This window comes from Rattus norvegicus, chromosome 9 (genome assembly GCF_036323735.1).
Source record: "Rattus norvegicus strain BN/NHsdMcwi chromosome 9, GRCr8, whole genome shotgun sequence".
Classification (NCBI taxonomy): domain Eukaryota; kingdom Metazoa; phylum Chordata; class Mammalia; order Rodentia; family Muridae; genus Rattus; species Rattus norvegicus.
Genome location: NC_086027.1, coordinates 96181805 through 96207001, shown reverse-complemented (window position 1 = coordinate 96207001; position 25197 = coordinate 96181805). Strand labels below are relative to the sequence as shown.

General features: G+C 45.3%; 4 protein-coding genes and 1 long non-coding RNA gene across 6 annotated transcripts in view; 1 reads left to right on the top strand and 4 right to left on the bottom strand.

Moving 5' to 3' along the window:
* The window catches only part of Ugt1a6 (UDP glucuronosyltransferase family 1 member A6), a 61247-nt gene extending 49263 nt beyond the window's left edge, over window positions 1-11984 (bottom strand). The window contains exons 1-2 of one of the 2 annotated variants that reach the window (NM_001039691.3): window positions 11847-11984; window positions 7320-8175 (exon numbers count right to left, since the gene is read on the bottom strand). In NM_001039691.3, the coding sequence (NP_001034780.1) occupies window positions 7320-8174 (855 nt within the window). In that variant the 5' untranslated portion in view covers window position 8175; window positions 11847-11984. Of the gene's footprint in view, window positions 1-7319; window positions 8260-11846 lie in introns of those variants that run through there. The other variant, NM_057105.3, reaches the window with a different exon arrangement.
* Window positions 1-19620, bottom strand: part of Ugt1a7c (UDP glucuronosyltransferase 1 family, polypeptide A7C) — a 68883-nt gene extending 49263 nt beyond the window's left edge. Inside the window, exon 1 of the mRNA NM_130407.2 lies at window positions 18730-19620. Coding sequence (NP_569091.2) covers window positions 18730-19587 — 858 coding nt within the window. The 5' untranslated portion in view covers window positions 19588-19620. The remainder of the gene's footprint in view (window positions 1-18729) is intronic.
* Ugt1a9 (UDP glucuronosyltransferase family 1 member A9) overlaps window positions 1-25197 on the bottom strand; it is a 111479-nt gene that overhangs the window by 49263 nt on the left and 37019 nt on the right. The window lies entirely within an intron of this gene.
* Ugt1a8 (UDP glucuronosyltransferase family 1 member A8) overlaps window positions 1-25197 on the bottom strand; it is an 81366-nt gene that overhangs the window by 49263 nt on the left and 6906 nt on the right. The window lies entirely within an intron of this gene.
* Window positions 1025-10300, top strand: LOC108351970 (uncharacterized). The gene is made up of 2 exons (XR_005489300.2): window positions 1025-1160; window positions 6790-10300. It is a non-coding gene; the product is annotated as an uncharacterized LOC108351970 (long non-coding RNA).

Below are 25197 nucleotides of genomic sequence, written 5' to 3'. Positions count from 1 at the left end.
ATACAAAGACTGTAGCTGATTGTCTTGAATCCTTAGGACAAACGCCCACCAGGTCCACTTAGTGTTGTTTGGATTGGAGGATTTGCTTCTGGAACCATTTGTGAACTCCAAATCACTGAGCAATGGCTCAACCCAAGCCACCTGGCTAGCTAGCGCTTCCTTTGGTCAGGCAGAGGAGCTGCTGTGATTGGTGCTAAGGAGGAAAGGTTGGGATTGGTCTGTTCAAATAGTTGAAGAGGCAGGGCAAGCTAGGATTGGTTCAAACACCTCTCCAGGGGCTGCTCTGTTGTCACTCCAGGAACTGTTCCAGGGAAGCCCTCCTGGGAACATCTTTTCTTTTTTTTTTTTGCTTTTTTTTTTTAATTTTCTTTCTTTTTTTTTTTTTTTTTTTTTTTTTGGAACATCTTTTCTTTGTGTGGCCTTTTCTGGCCTACTCTCAGGAATGTGGGCTGGCTGAGTACACGGAAGAAGCGGAAGAAGCGACAGAGGTAACAATAGCTGAGCGCCACTGGCAGGCCAGGTTACAGAAGGGCCATGTAAGCCTGTAGACAGCTAAAAATGAAGAAGCTACAGAGTTTGGGAGCGTCCAAAGAAAAGGAAAGAAAAAAGCACAGGGGGCGGGGGCAGGGGGTGGTAACTATTGAGGACAGGAAAATGAGGCATCTCTAGACTGGAGAAGAGTAAAAGGCTGTGAAGAGCCAAAGAAAAGAACGTGAGGGCGCTGGCTGCATTTTCATATTCCAGAAAGCATTTTCAGACCAGGGCCAAGAACTGCAACTTGAGTCCCTAAGGTCTGCAAGAGGATTGTGACACCACCACCTCCCCATCCCCCGCCGCCGCCCCGAGGTGCCACCTGCTGATGCTTATTCCTCAGAAGGTGCAGGTGGCACAGCCATGCTGTGTTCTTAAAAGGAGTGAAGGAGCAGCTGGAGTGGTCAGCCTAAACCCATGGTTATGCAGAGGGAAGAATGAATTTAAAAGCTGCCTGATCCTCAGGAATGGAGCCATGTGAACGCAGGAAACGAAGGCATCCACCAGGCGGCGCGCAAGAATAGCAGAGAGAAGGCAAGTCTACGGGATCATCCAGAACTGCGGTGGGAGGAGGCTGCCAGGGGAGCCTTGAACACAGGGTGGCGCTCTAGAAGACGTCTCTGTTGTGGGTGAGCATCCTGCCCCTGATCTATGTCCAGTAAATACCTTCCCGCTGGACTCGGAGAGAGGTGGGAACAGGCCAGAAAGAGGGTTCCATTTCCAGTACATGGGCTTCCCCACTAAATTACCTCAGTGGTGCTTTAGTTATGTATTAACCAGGTAAAAGAAAACGGGAACAAATCTTTACTCCTTTTAATATTCCTAAGACACAAACTTTTTTTTTCTTAAAGTTAAAATTAGCTAAGTTGGAGTAAAAAGATGGTTCGGCATTTGCTGTTCACGCAGAGAAACTGAGTTGTGTTCTCAGTACCCTCATCAGGTGTGTCTATGGCTTCTGCGGGCACTGCACCTCGGTCTATATGTCTCTCTTTTCTCTGTCTCTCTCTGTCTCTCTGTCTCTGTCTGTCTCTGTCTCTGTGTGTGTCTCTCTCTCTTTCTCTCTCTCTTTCTCTCTCTCTCTCTGAAACATTTTCTCTTGGAAAATATTATTTCTAAAAGTAAAAAAAAAACCTAAGAATATGGCAACATGTGTCTAACAAAAGATAATATTTAGAATATACCAAGAAACGTCACAATTTAAAAATTATGTTAAACAATAAACACGAACAAAAGAATTGATAAGGAACCTATCCTATCAGAAGATGTGCTCAGTAAAGCACACAGCATCATCAGTCATGAAAGAGGGGCAAAAAGTAACTGAGATGAGCTTTAACACAAAAATTCAAATGGCTAATACAGAAAAGACTGCTAAAAACACATGTTAGCAAAAATGGAGTAACCACAACTCAGATAAACTACTGTGAGGTATAAAATAGTCCAACTGCTTTGATAATTTATTATGGAAACTTGGGATTCAGCAATCCCAGTTATAAGCATTTACCCAGGAAGATAGGAAATGGATAGTCTGTGGCAAACCAAACAGAGGTGTTAAGACAAAGCAACCACAACTTGCTTGGGAAGGGGACCAGTAGTGGAAGGGAGGCTGCCACAACACAGGACACTGAGGGATGACAGTAAGTCTGAGCAAAGTTCAAGGGACATGTGTATGCCACAGTCAAATACAACACCACCATTTGGTACCACGAACACGCGGAATGACGCTCACTCTGGGTATCAGGAAAAAACCCACAAAGGCCAAATTAGTAATGTTTTAGTTTACCATAAAGGAAGTCAAGTGGCTTTATTTAGGAATCATAAATCCTACGTATTGACATAGTCGACTCCAATCCTTCACAGCAGTGAGAGAGGAAAAAGCATCGGAGCTCAGCCTACAAGGACAGCAATATCCTGACATCTTGTGACGATCAGATTGTTTTACTGAGATGAAACCCAGTCTGAAAGTGCCTGCCATCAAGCCAGACTGCTGGAGTTTAATCCCAGAACACACATGGTGACAGAGAGAATTAATTCCTTCAAGTTGTTCCCTGATGTCCATAGGCATACTCATAGTATGTGCTCCCTTTTGGGATAAGTGGGATTGTCCCCAGAAGACAAAGTTGGCTTAGTTATAGAATAAAGAATAGAATAAAATAAAGAAGAAGCCATGTGTTGATCTTAACAGACACAAGAAATTCATTTCACAAGATCTAGCAGTCCTTGTATAGTAAGAATACAAAGCAAACTAGTGACAGTTAGAAATTGTCTCAATGTTTTAATCTGAGAATATAACCAGATGTCTCTAGTTATTAACACGCAATGGTAAAATGCTAAATGCTAAATGCCTTCCCTCTGAGATTAGGAGCAAAAGAAGGCCATCTTCCTTTCTCCAGCACTGAAGCCGGGCAATTAAGCAGCAAGAATAAGAATGAAAGAATAAAAGAAAGGAATGAAGGAAAGAATAAGTGATAGATAGATAGATAGATAGATAGATAGATAAATAGATAGATAGATAGGCAGACTTCCCAGGCTGCAAAGAAATATAGCTCTCTTCTTGTAGCTGACATGATCTTCCATTTAGAAAAATCCTAAGAAGTTCACTACAAACTTCAACCGTAGATAAATACGGCAAGTTTAAAGGGCACATGATGTATATGGAGAGTGAACTATATTTCTGGTAATATAAAATTCAAACTTATTTTATACTGAAATAATCCCATTTAAAATTACATCAAAAACTAAAATGTGTAGACTAGAGAGATAGCACAACACTTTAGAGCACTCTTCCAGATGACCAGGGTTTGGGACCCAGCAACTATGGCAGATAGCTCAAAATTACCAGTTACCTCAGCTCCAGGGAGTCTACGCCTTCTTCTGGCCTCTGCTGGTGCCCACACATGCATGCACATACCTCCACACCAGCACATGCCCAAACACTCATGAAATATCATGGTGGTAGGTTTAAAGCATAAGCCTTAAAGGAGGGGTGCCAAGAGTGAAATATACTAAGTATATTAAAGAGGACCTGAACCCTCAGAAGGAATCCCACATTGACAGAGCAGAGCTGTGTTGGGAAGAATCACAAGAAAACTAGGGGGAATGGCTCCCTGGGGAGTGCACTTACAGGAACAGGCCTGACAACTGGAGTTCGGATCTCTAGAAGTGATGTGGATGCATGCATCTGCGATTCCTGCATACCTATAGAGAGATGGGAGGCAGAGAGAGCAGAATCCACACAGCTATTGGGCCATCTAGCCTCACTCCACATCAGTGAACAACAGTAGACCCTGATTCAAATAAAGAAGAGAGGTTGTCCCCTGACCGCCACATAAGCTCCACTGTCCCTTCACTCACGTACACGGATACACATGTGCGCACACACCTACAAAGAAACTACAAAGGAAATGATCCTGGTAAGGGGTTTATATTTAGAATGCATACATTCTAAATGCATTAGAACTCAACCACAACTACAGAGACAACTTAGAGACATGCAATGCCCTTCGTGTTCCCCCTCCCCAAAATGACATGCAAATAAATAGCCAATAGGCAGTTGGAGAGATGGTGACTATCAAGCCATTACGGAAATGAAAAAAGAAGGTACGAGATAACATTCATGCCCACTAGGACGGCTTCAATTTTTAAGTGGAAAATAACAAGTGTTGACAAAGAGGTTGAGCAAGTAGAACCCTTTGTTCATTAAACATTGATGTTTAGTGGGAATATAAAACAGTGACATAACTGTCCTCTTCGATTTAAACATACAGGTGTTATATGGCCCAGCAATGCCACTGTTGAAAGAGAGGGGGGGTGTTCTACAGGGATCTCGGGGAAGGGGGTGCCTCAGTGGGCCCATGCTGAGACATCCCTTCCCCCGAGGGACCAGCCACACGATGGTATAGTATAGAATAGAGTTTATTCAGGGCATGGGGAGGGGAGTTAAGAGGGCAGTAGAGCAGAGAGAGAGAGAGAGAGAGAGAGAGAGAGAGTAGAGAAGAGTAGAGAAGGAGAGGAGTAGAGTAGAGGTTGACCATGAGCATGTGGAGAGAAGGGGGTAGGGGAATGGGGAGAGAAGGGACAAAGGGGGAAGAGGATAAGAGCAAGAGAGCAAGAGCAAGAAAGTGAGGAGGGGGCAAGCAGCCCCTTTTATAGTGTCAGGCACACCTGGCCATTGCCAGGTAACTGTGGGGCAAGAGCTAACAGAACATATATGCAAAAGAACCAAAATTGTGTGCAAAGACTTGTACCAAAGTGTTCATAACAGTACTTTTTATTTTTTTTATTAATTTTTATTTATATGAGTACACGGTAGCTGTCTTCAGACACACCAGAAGAGGGCGTCGGATCCCATTCCAGATGGTTGGGAGCCACCATGTGGTTGATGGGATTTGAACTCAGGACCTCTGGAAGAGCGGTCAGTGCTCTTAACAGCTGAGCCATCTCTCCAGCCCAGTACTTTTCTTAATAATGGCAACTATTCGTATTATGTAAACTCAAATGCCATTAAACTGATAAAATGTGAGATATTCATACCCATAAAATTGTACAGCCACAAAAGTGAAGTACATGCAACAACATGGACAAACTTTTAAAACATTCTAAGAAAGTTAGCACAACAGATCGCAAATTCTAATTCAAATTTCCAGGATAGGCAACTCATAAAGATGATGGGGTAAAGGTTGTCCAGGGTTAGGGTTAAGGGATGTCTTTGGGAATGACTGGGAATAATTGTGATTGTTGACCAATCTGAACATAAAAAGTTAGACATAAACTGTCCTGGCTTTCCTTAACTACTAATGTGACACAACCTGAATTCACCTGAGAAGGGAGTCTCCACTGAGGGAGGATTGCCCAGGTCAGACCGGTCTATGGGCTTGTCGACAGGAGATTTCCTTGAGCCTTCTGTGCTGTGGGCGTGCCGAGCCCACTGAGGACAGAACTCTTCCCTGGGCAGGCAGGCAGGCCTCAGCTGTGGGAGAAATCACCTCACCCCGAGCCTGGGCGAGGTCTCAAGCAGCTTCATCAGAGGGTTCCTGCCTGCCTGCCTGCCTCCTCCTGCTTCAGTTCTTGCCCTGACTTCCTTCAAGGCTGGACTGTTACCTGCAAGTGGAAGCCCAAGAAACCGCTTCCCTAAACTGCTTTTGGTCAGTTTGTGACAGTGACAGAGAGGAAACTAGAAAAATGACAAAAACAATTCACTAAACTGTAATCCTTAAACGAGTAAGTATATCATAAGCAAACTACATCTGAAGTTTTCTTTTTTAAATCTCACTTATAAGAGAAAGACTTAAGAAAAGATTCGCAAAAACAGTGTGAGACATTTAAAGTCACTCATCTGACCTGGTATTACCTAAATTGTTAGCTAGATCTCCAGCTATTTACACGCTGGGATACCTTGTGGGAGCCTGGACTCACTCCAGCCTTTATAACTGATTAACAGAAAGTGTCAGCCAAAATGTTTCCTAATCTCCAAGAAAAGGAGGCAAATTCTAAGGGAAGCCACACATTAGGTAGTGTGTGCCCTGGATTAAAGAGCAGGCTTTCAAAAGTGCACGCTAAGAATGAATCAGCATTTGTGAGGAGGGGATAGGGAGGGAGAGTGCTTAAACACAAATCTGGGCCTTACTTATTTGCGAAGATATATCCTCTCTCTCCTTTGCTCACCCTCTCCCCCATCCCTCATTTCCCTGTTCTCTCCCTCCCGGGCTAGCCTTGAATTCGTCATCCACTCCTCAGCTTTCCACAGTGTCCTGAGTGCTCAGGTAATAAGTTTGTGCTCCCTACAAGACCTATATCTTCTTTTAAACAAATTCACAGAACCAATCTTCCTTCCTTCCTTCCTTCCTTCCTTCCTTCCTTCCTTCCTTTCTTTCTTCCCATCTCTCTCCCTACATCTTTCTCCCCTTTTCTTCTTTTTTCCTACCATGATGAGAATTGAACTCATAGCCTCACATGTGCTAGGCAAACACAAGTGCACCTCCATTTAGCTAGACCCCAAGACCTGATCAGCCATTCAGAATATTCACAGCCCTGTTGAACCAGGAGTCCACCTGGCTCCAAGCATTCCTGTCACAGCAGATGTGAAAAATCAGACAGGCTCTTGGGGACTCCTTAAAGCTTTCTCTCAGATGAAATGAAAGACAGGTATGACCTGAAGCCCTTCAGCAGTCTTGAATTCAAAACTCACATTAGTATTTTCCAAATCATAAGTCATACATCCTAAATCATGAAGTGATGCTTGTTTCTTTCTCTCTGGTAAAGGTCAGAGGGCAAGTGATGAGAGTTTGAAGCCACGTACATCTCGCCACTCATTCTTCCACAGCTGCTCTCAGCATCCCTTTGAAACTGTTTTAGCTGTGGACCATGTAAACGCAAGACCCTGGAAGCTAGAACCTCTGACCTTTGTTGGCTGACCTCTGGCTTAGCACCCAAGGAATACACATGCCACAGCACTGGTTGAGAAGGTTTTGATCTGGACCTGTCCCCTGAGTCAAGCCTTCACCTCTGTAGACCAAATTATTTCTAAGGTTCATTCAAAGATTCTGCAACTATCACCAGGTCACCGAACCAATCATACTTTCTCCTGATGCCAAGCAAAGAACTCTATTTATCCAGCTTCAAGGACACACAGCTCCTTACTCTGAGCCTGGCATCCTCTTGCCTACCGATAGGTCATGTGACCATCTTCCCAATGAGAGGCGGCTGATGCCAAATACAGGACGGAGTGCAGCCCACAAGAACCACAGCTGCCAGTGAAGAGAGAATGCAGCCAGAAGCCATGAGTCACCCACCTGAGACAGGTTCCCCTTCTTCTTGCAGTTGGTCCCTCCAATGAAGATCATGTTGGGCATGACTGGCCGGGGGTATTCGAACACAAAATCATACCGTAACAGCCACAGAGAGTTCTGGTGTAAGGCAGGTAGGGACACATCTCTCTTGAGGAGGTCTGAGGCAAGGATCTCATACTTTGAGTACAGACAATGATAAAGGTAGTTCTCCAAGATGTTAGCAATGAAGTTGGCCAGCCGTTGGGGAAATGTCATGTGGTCTGAGAATTTGGTGTAGAATCTGGGAACATAGGATACGGGGCTTGGGCTTTGACCAAGCATGTGCTCCAGAGAGCATGGGAAACCTCTGAAGAGGTAGACGGAAGGCAGCTTGAGATACTCAGCCAGGATCACACCACAGGGCATGGCCGGGTCTGTGAACAGAGCATCAAACTGGTTCTCCCTGAGGAAGCTGAGGGTGGCCGAGTCCTTCAGGAGGCTCTGGCAGCTGAAAAAGCACATGTCAATGACAATCATGTTGTTCCTGTACTCTCTTAGAGGAGCCATCAGGGGGGAACTGGCAGCAAAGTGGTTGTTCCCAAAGGAGCGATAGCGGGTCCGCAACTCTTCTAGGTTGTAGGGGACCGGGAAGCTTTTCCTCCTGTAGTATTTGGATTCTCCCAAAAGCAAATTGACTTCTGGCACTAGCACCACAATGTCGTGTCCGCGTTCACTGAGGTGCTCCACTATCTCCTTCATGCTAAGCCAGTGGCTGCCATCCTGGGGGACCACCAGCAGCTTGTCACCTAGAACTGAGCCCCAGAGCACTAAGAAGAGAAAGCCTGCAGGAAGTCGAGCAGCAGGAAGAAGGCAAGCCATCCTAGTGGGGAGGGAAGGCAACAGTGAGCACTCCTGAAGCTGCAGGGCTCTGAGCTACTCCCTCTCACACACCCAGTGACTTCAGTGCTCCCCAGCTCTCTCTCCCTGACTCTAAATCATGCCCTGTAATATGAAGGAAGCTAAATTAATATTTAACCACATTAAGCACGAAGCTGACCTTATGCAGCCTATTAATCTTCCTTGGAGACTCTAGGTTCTTTTTCTCCACTAATGGGCCAATTCCTCCAGTGGGTCTTTGCTACTGTTTAAGGGCAATCTGGAGGGAGCTCCGGGGTCCCAGCAGATCTGGGCCTTGAGAGGTTAGTGGAGAAATGACCCTCAGTCAGTGCTCTGACACTTTCCTGCCAACTTTGTTCACTGCAAGGGGGGAAAGCACTAATTTAACAGAGGACATATTTGATGTTCAAAGCAACACAGAGCCGTCTCCTCCTCAGAGTCACCTTCTGCTATGTGTCTTTGGGCCTATGTGGCTCTGTCTTTAAAAGGATACCAATCTTATAGGGCGGGACTCATCCTAAAGATCTTATCTTCTAGGTCCATCTGCAATGACTGTGTGATCGAGGTCACTTTCAAAGGTGCGAGGCATTGACTTCAGTGTACTTTCTTAGGACACACAAGTTAGGCCTTAAACCCCACCCATATCCACACATGGTACAAGTCTCAGAATACAGTTATGGCCAGCCATCTATGTGCGAGAAACTGAGGTTACTGTCTAAGCAAAGGACATTAGTTGTAACCCTTGTAGCTTTGGAAGAAACTAATATTAGCTACCTCTGCTTAACTGTTCACAAACTCTTGGTCTTAGAATTTCTTCACAGTCATCAAATGGTTAAAAACGATGACGAGTTTAGTTTTAAAAACTTAATGGGGGGCCAGGGATGAAGTTTGGCTGGTAGAACACTTGCTTAGTCAGTAATCTTTGCACTCCGGGATGTAGAGCCAGAATTATCAGAAGCTGAAGGTCATCCTAGCTACAGAGTGAATTTGAGGACAGTCTCAAACTGAGTACATGAGTGTTTGCCTCAACAAAACCAGACGAGGAAAGGGTTGGGAATTTAGCTCAGTGGTAGAGCGCTTGCCTAGCAAGCACAAGGCCCTGGGTTTGGTCCCCAGCTCCGAAAAAAAGAAAAAAAAAAAAAAAAAAAAAAAAAAAAAAAAAAAAAAAAAAAACCCAGACGAGGGCCTGAAGGTATGGCTTGGCAGTTAAGAACACTGGCTACTTCTCCAGAGGACCAAAGTTCAATTCCCAGCACCCACACAGCAGCTAACAAGTAACAGTAAGCCACGCTCCAGGGGTTCTGCCGCCATCTTCTGACCTCTGTGGACGTGTTCAGGATGCACATATTTAAACCATACACACACACATAAGATTCAAATCAATCAAATCCCAAAACAAAGTCTTAAAAGATAACTTAAGTGGATTTTATTTGCAGTTCTAGAATCTGGCAGCGCCTCACGTGGAGTGAGTGTGTAGTGAGCTAACTAGGAGACAGCCTAGGTCTGACACAGAAGGCCTTCAGAGACCTTCACAGTGTTCCTGTGGACTACAGAAGTCAAGGGGCTATTTTGAAAATCAAAGTTGACATACCCAAACACACGCAAACACTTCCTGTTTAACTTTCACAAAGAAGAATAAACCCATTTTTTTTTTTTTTTTTTTGGTTCTTTTTTTCGGAGCTGGGGACCGAACCCAGGGCCTTGCGCTTCCTAGGTAAGTGCTCTACCACTGAGCTAAATCCCCAGCCCCAAACCCATTTTTTTTTTAACATCTGTCAGGTCGGGAGGATAGAAAACTGTCTAAGAGTTGCTTTGTTTGGTGTTTTCTCAAGCCCATTAACTGTCTGGCCTCCTAGGCAACAGCTGGAAATCCCTAATTTGTTTTATTGTTTGTTCTGTTGCAAAGCCACATTCCCTGAAGCTACCAGAAAATTCCACAGCACCCTTGGAAGAAGATGCGCTTGGGAAAAGCAAACGACCATTTTGGTACTGCTATGAGAAAAGTGCAGTCGACTCCTAAGATGGGCTCAAAAAAGCCACAGGGCTCCTAGAATGTATTTTGAAACCTCTGGTTTGATACTGGGGGAGAATAAACCTTCCCACCTGTGGCCCAAGCCTTGGTTATTGATCCATGCCATTATCTCTCTGAAATGACAGAGCTCTGGGGAGGGAACAACGTGGAGCACATGTGAGAAGCATGGTCCAGGAGCAGCAGAGCTCAGGGCTGATGTGACCAGAGGGCTGCAGCTTTCTAGTCCTCCCTTTGGTGGTTTAAATGAAAATGGGCCCCTGTGGGCTCATAGGAAGTAGAACTATTTACGAAGTTAGGAGGCATGGCCTTGGACTAGATATGGCCTTGGAGTAGATGTATCACTGGTGGGCTTTGAGGTTTCAGGTGCTTCAGACAAGGCCTAGTGTCTCTCCTTGTCCCCGCTGCCTGCCAAGCCAGATGTGGAACTCCTGGCTTATTCTCCAGCAACCATGTCTGCCCGTTTCCTGCCATGACCATAATGGACTACAGCTCTCAAATGTAAGCCAGCCCCAAGTACATGTTTTCCTTTCTAAGAGTTGCTGTGGTCATGGTATCTCTTCACAGCAGTAGAACCCCTTAAACCCCTAGAAGATGTGCATAAGGAACAAGATGTCAGCTCTGATTGCCCCCTTCCTTTGAGATTCTGCTAGTGTCCCATCTGTGACACCTTTCTTGGTGAGCATGTGGTCCAGCAGCCCAGCCTGCCACTCTGGGGCTCTTCCATTCCTTGTCATCTTTATCTCACCTTCTGTGCCTGTATTGTGTCTCTCCCGACTACCAGTAGCATGCGCAGCGTGGGGCCAACCAGTGTTCTATTGTCCCTCCCCTATGGTATCCAGGGCTCCTCTCTATGGTGGCTGCAGCATCCAGATCAGTGTCCCGCATACAGGAGGCTCCCAGTACCAGTTTGTGCGTGACTGAACTAGCTTTGGGGCTGCCTCTCTTTTCATCCCTGTGCTTCATTTTCCATCAAATAGTAAAAGGTCACTCCAGGAAGGACAAGCACAGAGCCAGCTCCCTTTTGAGGAACTGGCCACTGACTCTTTGACATGTATGTGTAAGGGAAAAACCAACTTCTTCCTTCTGCATCCTCCCATGCACGTGGCCCTTGTGTTACCAGGCAATGTGTGAGTCAGGTCAGCCACTTGACAGAGTTGGCTACAGACCAGAGGCTCCTTTTCTTAGCTTTTCCAGCGGCTCTGCTAGAACCACTCTGAGAACTAAATTGCTCAGTCAGAGCACGGAACACCCACGGTGCAACAAGACATCAGTGGGGACATGCAAAGGGCCTGGTGGAGGGGCATGGATGTGCTCTGTGCTCTCGAGCAACCTATCCTCCACACCTCCAGCAGCCTGGCAGCTCCCCAACCCAATCCCTCTGCACTTTCACGCTGGCTCCAGCTCTCATCCTTATAAACTTTCCAAAAGTCACCCCCTTGAGCATAAGCTTAAAAAAAAAAAAAAGTAAAAGCACCCATTGCAAATAAGGAACCAGTACAGGTTTTCCCTCCCGGCCCTCATAAAACCAACAGACATTTGTGAAGCTCTGGATGGGGAGACAAAGATCCCTATCTTTCAAATTCTGTATTGCTCTCTCACAACACATAATTTTTTTTACTTGCCTTTCAGAGAGTAAGGTTAGAGACCTGCGCACGTGATGAGGGCCCTTGTGGAAGAGTAAGAAATCTGGAAGTCCGTTTTTCAGTCAGCCACCCTCAGCCACCATCTGAATTCCGGGTTTCCTAACCACCACCAAAGAGGGCGGGTTACATTTGTTCTGTTTGTTAATAGCTGCTGAGGGCGGGCCGGGGAGTGATGGATGTGGAAATCAGGCAGCTGAGGGAGAGAGTGTTCTTTGCATCAAAGAACTGGCTCACCCAGACCTTGTCACGCACATTCTCACATTCCACATTCGCACATTGGAACCAGCATGCCAGCGCTTGCATTAACCTTGGCACCCTAGTGGACTGGGGCTCAGGAAAGCAGGATTGAAGGAGCCATCCCAAGGGCAAACCTGGCCCCAGGAACACAGCCAAGATGAAAGTTCTTTGTTTAAGGCTGACAAAGACTCCACTCAGCCCAAGCTGGGGTGAGGCATCATGGGGGGGTAAGGAGTGTTTCCTTATGTTTTATTTGATTCTTTGTGAGTTTTATATTGTGCTCCGCAGTTCCACTCCCATCCCCTCGTACCTGTCCTTAGCCTTTAACACACAAGCAAGCAAGAAAAACAACAGAAAGCACAGGAAATATCTCGTCAAGGAAGCCGCAGTATGTCACAGTGTGTCTTACAGTATGTCTCTCTGCCAAAACATCTTCACCTTCAACGCAAATGTTCATTGCAATAAGGCATTGGTCTGGTTTGAGATCTCTGGCTTCTGTGATATCATAGGGTTTGTTTTATGTTTGTTTGTTTGTTTGTTTATTACTCAGAATAAGAAGAGACAAGAGGGGGAGCTGCCTTCCCGGCTTACAGCAATGAGGCTCACAAAGGAAGCTCACTGCACTTCTTTCCATGCGAGCACCTGAGCAAGGTTCCTTCCACAAAAGCTCTCTAGAGAAAGTCTTGAAGCCAGCTGGCATAGACTGAGGAACACAAGAGGAACTGTAGCCTCGGATTCTTTCCGGGAGACACACTTCTTACTGAGGCCTGAGGCCTAAGCCCTACCTAGCAGACTTGCTAGGAAAATAATCAGGCTCCTCTGGGTCCTGGAAGGGGTAAGGCTTATTCTTAACTTCCAGCAGGCCTACAGGGTCATAGGTTGAAATCAGGAAGAGGGCAGGAGAGGAAGGCAAGGATCTGTCAGAACATCACTAGAGGGGTGCCTTGCAAGCTTTGCTCCTGAGAGTTGACTCTACTGTTTCTTAGACTGCTGTGTGTGTGTGTGTGTGTGTGTGTGTGTGTGTGTGTGTGTGTGTGCGTGCGCGCGTGCACGAGTGTGCCTGTACATATGTAATACAGACACAGGAGTGTGCAGGTTTCAGAAGTGTTTCTGTACTGGGCACCAGAAAAGGAAACGTAGCACGTCTGTCACTCCTAAGTTTGATACTTAAGAACTGCTGCTCAGGAGACCCAGCCCTGCCCAGGGAGGTGATACAGACAGGGGGTCTTGGATCACTTTTCTCCTGCCTGTACAGGGAAAGGTCATCTTTGACCCAAGGATTTCTGAAGAACAACTTGGGCTTGGGGCACACTCCAGTGGACTGAAGGGACAGATGCTGCGATGGAGCCACCCTGTGTAGGTAATGAGCAGATACCCCCCTCCCCCAAGTGGATGAAGGACGGCTGGCATTTGGAGTAGGAAGGAGGATTGAAAGTTTACAGGGGACATTTTCATGCCATGAGTTGGGAGCTATCTGGAAGGGTCAGCCATGTACAGGACTTCCCTTCTCAGGAACTCACCCTTCCAGATCTTTCTGATACATGGGCCCGTGAATAAGAGGATCTACAAGATAACAGAGGACCTTATATAACAATTTGAGACTTGAAAAATCTGAATCTAGAACACAAAAATGGCAAAGTCAAACCTATGAATTGCCCTGGTTTTATTCCTGCTGCTGTGGTAAGATACTCTAGTAACCAGGAGCTTAGGGGACACAGGCTTATTTTCACTTTCAAGTCCAGGTTCTAGTACATCGAGAAGGTAAGATGGCAGGAACCTGAGGCAGCCAGGTAGAAGATCCTCAAGCAAGAACAGAGAAAAATGGATGCAAAACGGTGCAAAAGCTTAGTACTTAGCTAGCTCTCTCTACTTCTGTGTAGTCCAGGGACCCAAAGCAGGGAATAGTGCTTCTTGCTCTCAGGTGGGTTTTCTCCACATCGATTGTAGCAAGCAAGACAATCCGCTAAGGACAGGGCCATAGGCCAACCCAATGTAGATTATCCAGGTTGGTGATGAAACTAACAGTCATTTCAATGTTTTAATACATATATGTATGATTATAGCCATATAACAATTTACTCAACTCAATCTATCAATTTATATAAACAATCCATGCAAAGTCAGAACCTGGGTTTGGATCCCCAACATCTGCAAGAAAAATTCATGTATAGGGAAGGTGGGCCCCCAGAGTGAGTGTGGTGCCTGGTGAATGAGTATTTGACATGATCATGGCCTGACATAGATTCTGAGAACAACTGGCCCATGATGAATTGGCAAAGCCATTATCCACATGGGCCAGCTAAGAAGCAGAAAACTTCACATAATGCCAGCGTTGTTGTATGTGTGTCTGTCCTGTCTTCAATCTCTCACCGCCAGCCCTAGCCAGGCCTCTGGTACCCAAGCCTCTCAGGAAGCAGCATCCAGGCACCACAGCCTGTAGCTGCAATCCCAGTGCTGGGGAGGGGACAAAGAAAGAGTCCTGGTGCTCGGTGGTTAGTCAGTCTAGATGAGTCGGTAAGCTACGGCTGCAGTGAGAGACAGTGGTTGAAGAAAGTAAGAGGGAGTGCAGTGGAGGAAGACACGTGACACTGCCTTTCATGCTTTGCACACACACACAGACACACGCATGCACGCACACACATATGAGAGACAGTGACAGGGACAGAAGTAGACACGTAGACGCAGATGGATAGATGGAAAGATGGATGGATGGATGGGTAGATGGTGGGTGGGAGAGAGAGAGATGGAGAGAGAGAGAGGGAGGGAGAGAGAACTAGAACCTGTGCCCCTTGTGGTACAGGAATAGGGAGCAGGGATGCACTTGCCATCATCTCAGGGCTTCCCTACTGGGTCCCTTGTTATTGATTCTCTTTGTGCCTCATTCTTCTCTTTCTTCAATAGTCAGCAAACTTCTGCCTGGCTAAAGCTACCTCCATTTGTCGATGGCCACATCCCTAACACTGAGCCAGGCCCACAGAAGTTTTTAGTAGACGACTGCTGAATGAAAGACTTGAGTCTTTAACAAACCCGTGTCGTGTCAGTGCAGCTCACAAAGGCTGAGGGACCACATTCAGAGGATCCAAGTCAACATTTTCCTAAGCTGAGAAAATTTCATTGTGGGGAACATTCCAAAAAAAGACCGAGGCAAGACTTTTCTCAGGTGTGCTGACAATACAGAAGGCAGCCAGCCGATTGCTGCTTACACAAGTGTGCTTCAAGATTAAGACTGGAAGTTCGGATCTTCTGTTGTTGTGCCTATAGCCACTGGTCTCCCAACTCCAGAGCCACCACAGTCCCAAATTGCCCACAATGACAGGAATGACCAGTGGATGGACTCAGTACTAAAATCTACTAAAACTCACTGTAAAAATGAAAAGGGCTGGAGTGACTCCTTCCTATTTAATCCATTCTAATATATTTTAATAATATCTTGCCATCCTTACTAATATATGTAATAGCATCTCTGGATAAAATTAGTCTGCATAAACTCAGGAAGATTTTGTTAAAGGTAGCACTCAAGAAAATTATCTGTAAAAAGGGCCAGAGACAGAAAACATACCAGCATACACACACACACACACACACACACACACACACACACACACACACACACACACTTACACACAAACTTTCTCCCCAGGAAATATTTGTTTCTTTTTTTTTTTTTTTTTTTTTTTTTGGTTCTTTTTTTCGGAGCTGGGGACCGAACCCAGGGCCTTGCGCTTCCTAGGTAAGCGCTCTACCACTGAGCTAAATCCCCAGCCCCGAAATATTTGTTTCTTAACAGACATAAGATCCAGGCTACCACTCCTGTTCTCTGGCAACATAAAACCCATGCGGTTTTCCAAGAGCAATGACCTTCTCACCTGAATCAGGGATGAAGGAATACATACATCCAGAGTTCGCTCGATGAAGATTTACCTTACTACAGGTACTACGCACACGCTCTTAGTCAAAGGACTGTCTGTGAGTTCTGAATATTGCTTTCTGACATTGACTTGCCTCGATATTTATCCATAAATAACCTTCCACATATAAAAGACCTTTCCCACATATAAATCCTTTAGCAGATACATGAAACCATATGTACATATAGATACAACCCTTATCTGTAAAACCATGGTTCAATGTATTCAGATTTTATAGGTATACAGCTATAAAATCAGATATGGCTTTAATATCAGTAAACATTGGAGGGGTGAAATGAGCTACTCTAATATCACTATTTGAACGTTCAGAGACTTTCAGGTGCCACCCTGGGAAAGAGGGCAAGTGTGAATGCATGGGCTGGGTAGTGCTTGGCACTTTATTGATGGGGAGGAAAGGGGAGAAAAATATCTTTCAGCTAGCTGACTCATGCTCCTCAACGTCCTTCCACCTGTAGCTCCCTTGGGTGACTTAACCTTGTGTGACTAACCCAAGAACAGAAAGACTCCTCTCACGGTTTACAATTTACTTAGATTGTGCAATCTCTGGGTGCCCGTTGCCCTTAGGGACCAGAAGAGCATCAACCTCTAGGACTGTGGCTGCAGAAGACGAGCAGCTGTGTGGGCGCAGAGACTTGCACCAGATCCTCTAGAGCGGCACTTACCCCTGAGCCTTCCCACCTGCCCCCACTCCTCACTTTGACACCCATAAATCTGTAGTCCTCTACCTCGTAGGAGGAACATCATTTCACTTTGTCGAAGAAGTTTCTTTTTTCACATGAGAATATGGCAATTTGTGAGAACATGTAGCCCAGTTACAAGGTCCCCTAGACCTTGTAAGTCGCCAATACCATAATCAGCAAAGCACAGTCCATTCCTACCACCATCTTCTATCTTCTGTGGTTGAGTTTCTCCTCAGAGTAAATCAGTGCTGGTGCTAAGCAAAGCCAGAGGTCAGCAGCAGACACACACACACACACACAGAAAAAGGGAGGCTGAAAACCCTGCAGGAGCTGTGGAGGAGCACAGCCTTGTGGAAAGCCTGTACTCACAAGCCATCAAGGCCCTCTCGCAGACGGTGGGTACCAATCAGAGAAGTAAGAAAGGAGCAGCCCTCATTGAGATGCCCACTTGTGTGTTCACATGATAAGAAGAGCTTAAACTGTCCAGCACTGGACAGAGAGATGTGCAGTGTGCCGCCGGGCAATTTACAAACAGCTGTGAAGAAATGTGTGGGACACCAAGGATTCTGAAAGCAGCATTAAGTGCACTTCAAAAAGGAAACTTCCGTTTTCAGAACTGGTCTCGAAGCAAAGTGGGAAAAAATTTCTTCAGGCAACCAGACCCTTTGCTCACAAAGGAAATGCTGCCTCTGTTTCCAAGGTATTGGGCACAGGGGAGATACTTAACACAGATTTTTATTCCCCTCCATGACACCACACACAGGCTTGCCACAGACAGTAAAAAATCTCTTCCGGGATGGGTACATCTGCATCACAGCCCCTGTGCATTGTGAAAAGAGGCCACAAAGACTGTAAGAGTCAGAATACCAGGAAGTCTGCTGTGAAATGGTCTCTGCATAAATGAGACCAGAACAATGGCATATCAATGGGCATGCCAATGTGGAAGGGGGAAATTCCACAGTGTCCCACCCCTAGACAAAGAACTACAGGCTACTGGGAGAGTTAGCCTCTCCTAGGCATGAGTCCTTTATTGGATGTCCAATACAAAATGGTCAGCCCTGATACCACATACACACAAATAACAAAAACAGACTCAGCAGCCTATATCTGCACTGTTTTGAAACACACACACATAACAATAATTATCAAAGAAGAAGAGGCACTCAATTTGAGAGTGGGATATATGGGTGGGGTTGGAGGAGGGGATAGGAAGGGAGTCATTATATAATTCTATTTTGTTTTAAAATGTAGAAAAAAAAGGTGGTCAAAATATATAATCACCATTACAGGAATTTAAATACCCATAAGACACAAGTAATGAAAACATTCAGATGTTTGAGATTCAGACAAAACTAAGCATGTTGAAATCTAAAATATTTTAAGAAAAAGTTGTCATTCAGAGCAAAGGGGAAAGTTAACCAATTCGGACTCCCACAAATAAAAACCATGTAGATTTAAAAAAAAAAACAGCCAGCAAAGAAAGAACCAACAACATACAAACAAAAACCCCTAAAAGCCATGCACCACACACATGAAAATCTGAGTGTTAATATTCCTAAATAAAAACGATAAATTGCTAACCCTGGCTAAAGGTGTGTGTGTGTGTGTGTGTGTGTGTGTGTGTGTGTGTGTGTGTGTGTGTGTGTGTATGATTTCCTACAGAGGAAATGCAAATGCTCCAACAGGCTAAGGAAACAGATGTCAGAGACTGAAGCAGATACATAGAAAGAGGTAGAATCCAGGACTGAGCAAGGAGGAGCTTCATTTCTTGCTGTATCTCTCACTCTTTTGGCAAAAGCAATGCAGGTTGGTGATTATAGATGAGAGTGTCAGTGGTAAACATGCATATCCACCAGCAAAAATTATCACGAATCAACAACTAAGTGTGAACAGTCAAAAGAATTAGATCAAAAGAACTGAAAAAGAAAAATATAAATGACCAACCACTGTTCAGTAAGGAACAAATTCATCACCCAGAGCTGCCCCTCCCTTCATGTTCGAGGAAAGATAATGTACCTTGGAAAGTGGCTTCCTTTGGTGGCAGTTGATCCCTCCAATGTGGATCACATTGGGCATCACAGGTCTGGGTAATTCCAACGTGAAGTCTGTGCGTAACAACCAAACGGACACTGGGCTGAAGAGGTCTGTCATAGTCACCGGGGTCTGGAGAACTTCAGAGGCAATGTCGGTAGCAGTTTTGAAAAAACTGGGACAGAATGCATGCTCCCCCATGTAGGAAAGAAGGTTCCACACTCTTTCCTTGAAAGTCATGGTATCTGTGAGTTTCAAGATACCTCTGGGGACATATGAAGGAGGACTGGGGCACTGGGAGCCTTCTTCAAGATAGTGACAAAATATCCCCCTGCTGAAGACCACTGACGGGAGAGAAAAGTACTTGGCAACAGTTAAGCCACACACATCAAAAGGATCCAGAAACACAGCATCAAACGAACTCTGCTTCAAGTACTCCACTAACTTCTTGTCCTTAAACAAACTCCTACAGTGTGAAAACAGTAATTCGAAGAAACCCTGGGCAGGGCTAGTCAGTAGAGGAAGAACTCCGCCCTCTTGTTGAGTTTTCCACTGAGAGTCAATAAAAAACTTGAACTCCCGATTTAAATCCTCCTGAGTGTGAGAAACTGAATACGTTTTCACCGTAAAATTCAGTGGTTTTCCCAGCTGCCAACTGACCTCTGGAACAACCACCACCACCTCATGGCCTTTGGGAAGGAGCTTCTCCACAACCATCTGCATGGTGAACCAGTGGCTGCCATCCATGGGCACCACCAGCAGCTTGCCTGCATGCCCAAAGCCAGAGGCCAGCAGCAGGCACAGACCGAGAGGAAGAGAGGCTGGAATGTCTGCAGGAGCCATGGGAGAAGTGCAGACCAAGGCAAGACAGCTGCTGAGACTGTGCTCTCCTAACACAGCAGAGGAAGTGTGAGACAGTGAGAAATCTGCCCCCTCAAGAGGGCGTGTCCTCACATAGCAGTTCCTGGCAATGATTTACTTGGGAGAACAGTAATAATTGAGTAATCATCATTAAAACATGCTCTTTTGTTGTCCTGAACAGAAGGGCTTGTGAGCCTTTTCTTGGGCAGAATCACACAATGTGAGCGTAGAAGGAGTTGTGAGGAAATATACTTGACTCTAAGGAGTCCAAATGATTTTACAAAAGGAAGCAAGTTTCAAAGAAGCCTACATTTCTAGAATTAGACTCAAAGCAAAAGTCTGGACACTTTCTATAGGATACCAGACTCTCTTCCAAAGCGATTTGCTGCTTCTGCTTCCAAGGCTCAGGGGAAGTTCCTGAACCTGCCCCTCCTCCTCACACATAGAACCAAGTCGGCCAGATGAGCCATCCTGCTGTCTCTGAGCATGTGCAGTGCAGTTCTTGTTCCATTTCCAGACACTCTGTCTTCTGACTTGCTCACATGAGACTGACAACCACCCCAGGGACTTGAAGGAAGGTGAACATCTACCTCCTAACAACATCCCCTCTGATGCACCCGAAGTCATAGGCAGACATATTCTATGGAGAAGCAGAGAGCTCTACTGTGATGCCCCTTAGTGACCCAGGGAACTTCACAGAGCTATGGCTCTGTCTCCCATGGTTTTGCAGCATCTGCAGGGCTGTTTTCACCTTGTGGCTACTTTGAATAGAGCTGCCATTAGTGCCACATGCAGGTTCTTCTCAGGAAGTGATCTCAAGTCCTGCAACTAGGGCTGCTAGCTCATGAGGAAATTCTAGTGTTCACTGCTAAGACATCAGACAGCTCTACACAGGGCTGTATCATTTTAATTTCCCACCAGGCCTGAATTATGGTCTGGTCTCCACGTCCACTCTGAAGCTATTTTTACTTTCTTTTTTAGTATACTCTTCCTGGTGCTGTGGATGGCATCTTGTAGATCTTGCAGTTTCTACTTGCATTTTTTTAACCACTTCCCTATCCTGCCTGATCTTGCCAGGACAAGAGAGCAACACTTGAATTTGAAAGTCCGGACACTGCAGTCTCTAATCTTCAGAGATAACACTGTCCCCCTTTCCCACTGATTGGTTGAAAATCTCTCATTCACCAAATACACTAGAATGTGAGAGAGATGCCCACCAATAATAAAGCCTTTGACTTCCAGCACAACATGTGTTCAGAAGAGTTGCTCTAGCTAGACAGAAGTTTCTTGAGCTCTGTGTGGCCTTTTTTCTGGTTAATTTTGACATGTGATGATTTGATTTATCTTCAAGGTTTTTGTTTTTCCTTTGATTTTGGATTTGGGGTTTCTTATCTGTTTTTGTTTCATTTTGTTTGCTTGTTTGGGACAGGGTTTCTCTGTGGAGCCATGTCTGTCCTGGACCTCACTCTGCAGACCAGGCTGATGTTGAACTCACAGATCTGCCAGCCTCATCCTCATGAGTGCTGCGATGAAAGGCATTGCACCACCATCCTGGGCATATTTAGAAGGATTTTTAAATAGTAAAGTTCATTTCATTTTTAAAAATTATTTCGTGTATTTTTAAAAAGTTATTATTTATTATTTAAGTGTATGTATGTTTTACCTCCATGTATGTATGTGTACCACATGCATGCAGTGCCCATGGAGATCAGAAGAAGTCTGTGGGCTTCGAGTTAGAGGCTGTGATGTGGTTGCTGGGAATTAAATCTGGGTTCTTCTGAGAAGTGAGTGATATTCTCAACCACTGGATCTTATCTCCAGCCCCACGACTTATTTTAAGTGACCATGAGGGTAAGGAATGTTTGTTATGATACCAATTATTTTAATATTAAGCATATTTTTAATTCTGATGATGTTAAAAACTGTTTTTAATGAATGCGTGCATTTTACTTGGGAAAGAGCTATGCATTTTACACAAATGAGTCCAAGCATGCATCTTTATATTCTATTCTGTTATTGTTTTAAAGATACTCAAAATCTTTTACAATGCTGGATAAGCAGAACAAGAATCGAAATGGACAGGTCTGCTGTTACAAAACCTCTCCAGAGAGAGCAACAGGGCGTCAGACCTGAACTCACGTGACTCCTAAGTTAAACAACTTAAAGGAGCAGCTCATTCCAAGTCACTACGGCTGTCTTAGTCGGAGTTTCTGTTGCTGTGACAAAGACCACGGGAAACACATCTTGGACATCAGACCAAGGGGTCAGTCAAGGTGATACAACCAACCAGGACAGAAGCACCTAGTCCATAATAGTTGGAATCATAATGGCAGGGTCTTTGGCATGTTATGTGTACCCAATAAATCTTATACACCAAAAAAGGAAATTAACTACATGGTTAGATGGAATGTAAAAACACAAAGGTATATTTCAACCACCAATAACCACTTCAAAAACAAAATAAACTAACCTGTAACCCACAACTTTAAATACCAAAAGCCTAGAAATACATTTTAGTGATAAAGATAAAACTTGTCTACAACATACAATTGTAAGGACAAAATTTTATGACTGGCATGAAATGAAATCTCAATGTGTTAAGTAGAATGCATATTCCTGACAAGGACACAAGACCAACACAAGCCAGTGCTTTTCAGTTAATGAAAGCATTTTATGTAATATGCACACTGCCCTACTGTTTGTTTTCATTTATGGACCGCAGCAACACAATTTCCAAGGGTTTATTTTAATGATGAGTATATGTGTGTCTCTGTGGGTGTGTGCACAGGTGTGTGAAGGTACCCACAGTGACCAGAATTGGGTGCTGGAATCCTGGAGCTGAAGTTAGGGTTGGATGTGAGGAGCCTGAATGTGGGCTGGGAACCAACCTGGTCCTCTGCAGAAGCAGCAACTGCACCCAGCTCGACAAAACCATTTTAACTTCTAAGGGAGACTGTATCATGGGACGCACCAACACAATTTGGAAATCAGTAGTCGTGGGACTCACACTACTAAAGTTACTAAAACCTACCAGAGAAGCAATCCATTATAATACGGTGCTGCATGTGAGTATGGCCAAACTGAGAGGTTGGAAGCAGACATAACCTGAAAATTAAGGCCTGACAAAGAGGCATTCTACCAGTCCACCAAGGAAGCACGAGGGCTTCAAGTGATGGTAGTGACCTGCAGTCCTCAGGCAACCACAGAGAAATTCAGACACCTATACAGCGTGGGGTCAAGTTCTCAGAAAAATGTTGTCAGCCCTAGAGCAACTGAAAACACTCACATATGAGCTTGTGTTTTAGGATTGGAAACAGGCTCTGATATTTTGGTTTTGGAAACAGCAGTACATACTGAAATCCAGAAGGTTTTAAAGAAAAAGATAACATTTAAAACAAAGGGAAAAGTTAACCAATTTGGATGCCCACAGTAAAAACCATCTCAATTAAAAGATGAACAGCCAGAGACCCAGGAGGGTAGTGGCTCAGGGGTTAGGTGTTATGGCTTCCTCTCCACAGCACCCAGGTTCAATCCACAGCTCCCACATGGGGGCTCACAGCCATCTGCAACTCCAGTTCCAGGGTATCCCAAGCCTTCTTCTGGTTTCTGTGTGTATTCCATGCACGTGGTCTACATACAGGAAGGCAAAACTCCTTACTCATAAACATGAACAAAGATTGAAAGAAAAGCAGCTGAGAAAAAGGTGCAGCATGTATTTGGAGGACTGACTGTTCATGTTCCTGAGCTCTAGAGGCTGGCAGCAACTGGAGAGATTGGTAAAAGGATGTCAATATGCAATTCATCAAGGAGGAAATACACAAGTGCCCCAACCACCTACCGAAACTGCTAGTGAACACGGAGGCATCAACACAGAATGTTTCATCGACACAGTTCACAAAACTTTAAGTTGGACAACATGCAGAGAAGCAGGGGAAATGGAAAACTCTCACACAGTGACCAAATGCTGAGTTATTCCAAGTTTGGAAAGCAATTAGCCAAAAGCACTAAAATGTGCTGTGTGTGTTCCTAGCCCCAGCCACTCTGCTCCTGAGGCTGTGTGCTGCTGAGAACATTGCAGCAGGATTAGGAAATGCTCTGTGTTTAAGAAAGGTCTAAGGACCTAGGAGATGGTGGTACATGCCTTTACTCCCAGCACTCTGGAGGCAGAGACAGGCAGGTTTCCTAAGTTGAAGTCAGGTTGGTCTAGCGAGTAAATCCCAGGACCGATAGCCAATGGCACACAGAGAGCCCTGTATAGAGAGCAGGAAAGCAAGAAACAAGACAGCTGGCATAGACAGGGGGAAGCAAGAGGAACTGTAGCCTCAGATTCTTTACACACATCTTACCGAGGCCCCATGGCCGGGCCCTTCCTAGCAGTCTTGCTAGGAAAATCATCAGGCTCCTCTGGGTCCTGGAAGGGGTAAGGCTTGTTCTTACTTCGAGCAGGCCTACAGGGTCATAGGTTGAAATCAGGAAGAGGGCAGGAGAGGAAGGCAAGGATCTGTCAGAGCATCACTAGAGGGGTGCCTTGCAAGCTTTGCTCCTGAGAGTCGACTCTACTGTTTCTTAGACTGGTGAGTGTGTGTGTGTGTGTGTGTGTGTGTGTGTGTGTGTGTGTGTGTGTGTGTGTGTGTGCGCGCACATGTGCCTGTACATATGTAATACAGACACAGGGGTGTGCAGGTTTCAGAAGTGTTTCAGTACTGGGCAACAGAAAAGGAAACGTAGCACGTCTGTCACTCTTAAGTTTGATCCCTAAGAACTGCTGCTCAGGAGACCCAGCCCTGCCCAGGGAGGTGATACAGACAGGGGGTCTTGGATCACATTTCTCCTGCCTGTACAGGGAAAGGTCATCTTTGACCCAAGGATTTCTGAAGAACAACTTGGGCTTGGGGCACACTCCAGTGGACTGAAGGGACAGATGCTGGGATGGAGCCACCCTGTGTAGGTAATGAGCAGATACCCCCTCCCCCAAGTGGATGAAGGACGGCTGGCATTTGGAGTAGGAAGGAGGATTGAAAGTTTACAGGGGACAGCTTCATGCCATGAGTTGGGAGCTATCTGGAAGGGTCAGCCATGTACAGGACTTCCCTTCTCAGGAACTCACCCTTCCAGATCTTTCTGACACATGAGCCCGTGAATAAGAGGATCTACAAGATAACAGAGGACCTTATATAACAATTTGAGACTTGAAAAATCTGAATCTAGAACACAAAAATGGCAAAGTCAAACCAATGAATTGCCCTGGTTTTATTCCTGCTGCTGTGGTAAGATACTCTAGTAACCAGGAGCTTAGGGGACACAGGCTTATTTTCACTTTCAAGTCCAGGTTCTAGTACATCGAGAAGGTAAGATGGCAGGAACCTGAGGCAGCCAGGTAGAAGATCCTCAAGCAAGAACAGAGAAAAATGGATGCAAAACGGTGCAAAAGCTTAGTACTTAGCTACCTCTCTCTACTTCTGTGTAGTCCAGGGACCCAAAGCAGGGAATAGTGCTTCTTGCTCTCAGGTGGGTTTTCTCCACATCGATTGTAGCAAGCAAGACAATCCGCTAAGGACAGGGCCATAGGCCAACCCAATGTAGATTATCCAG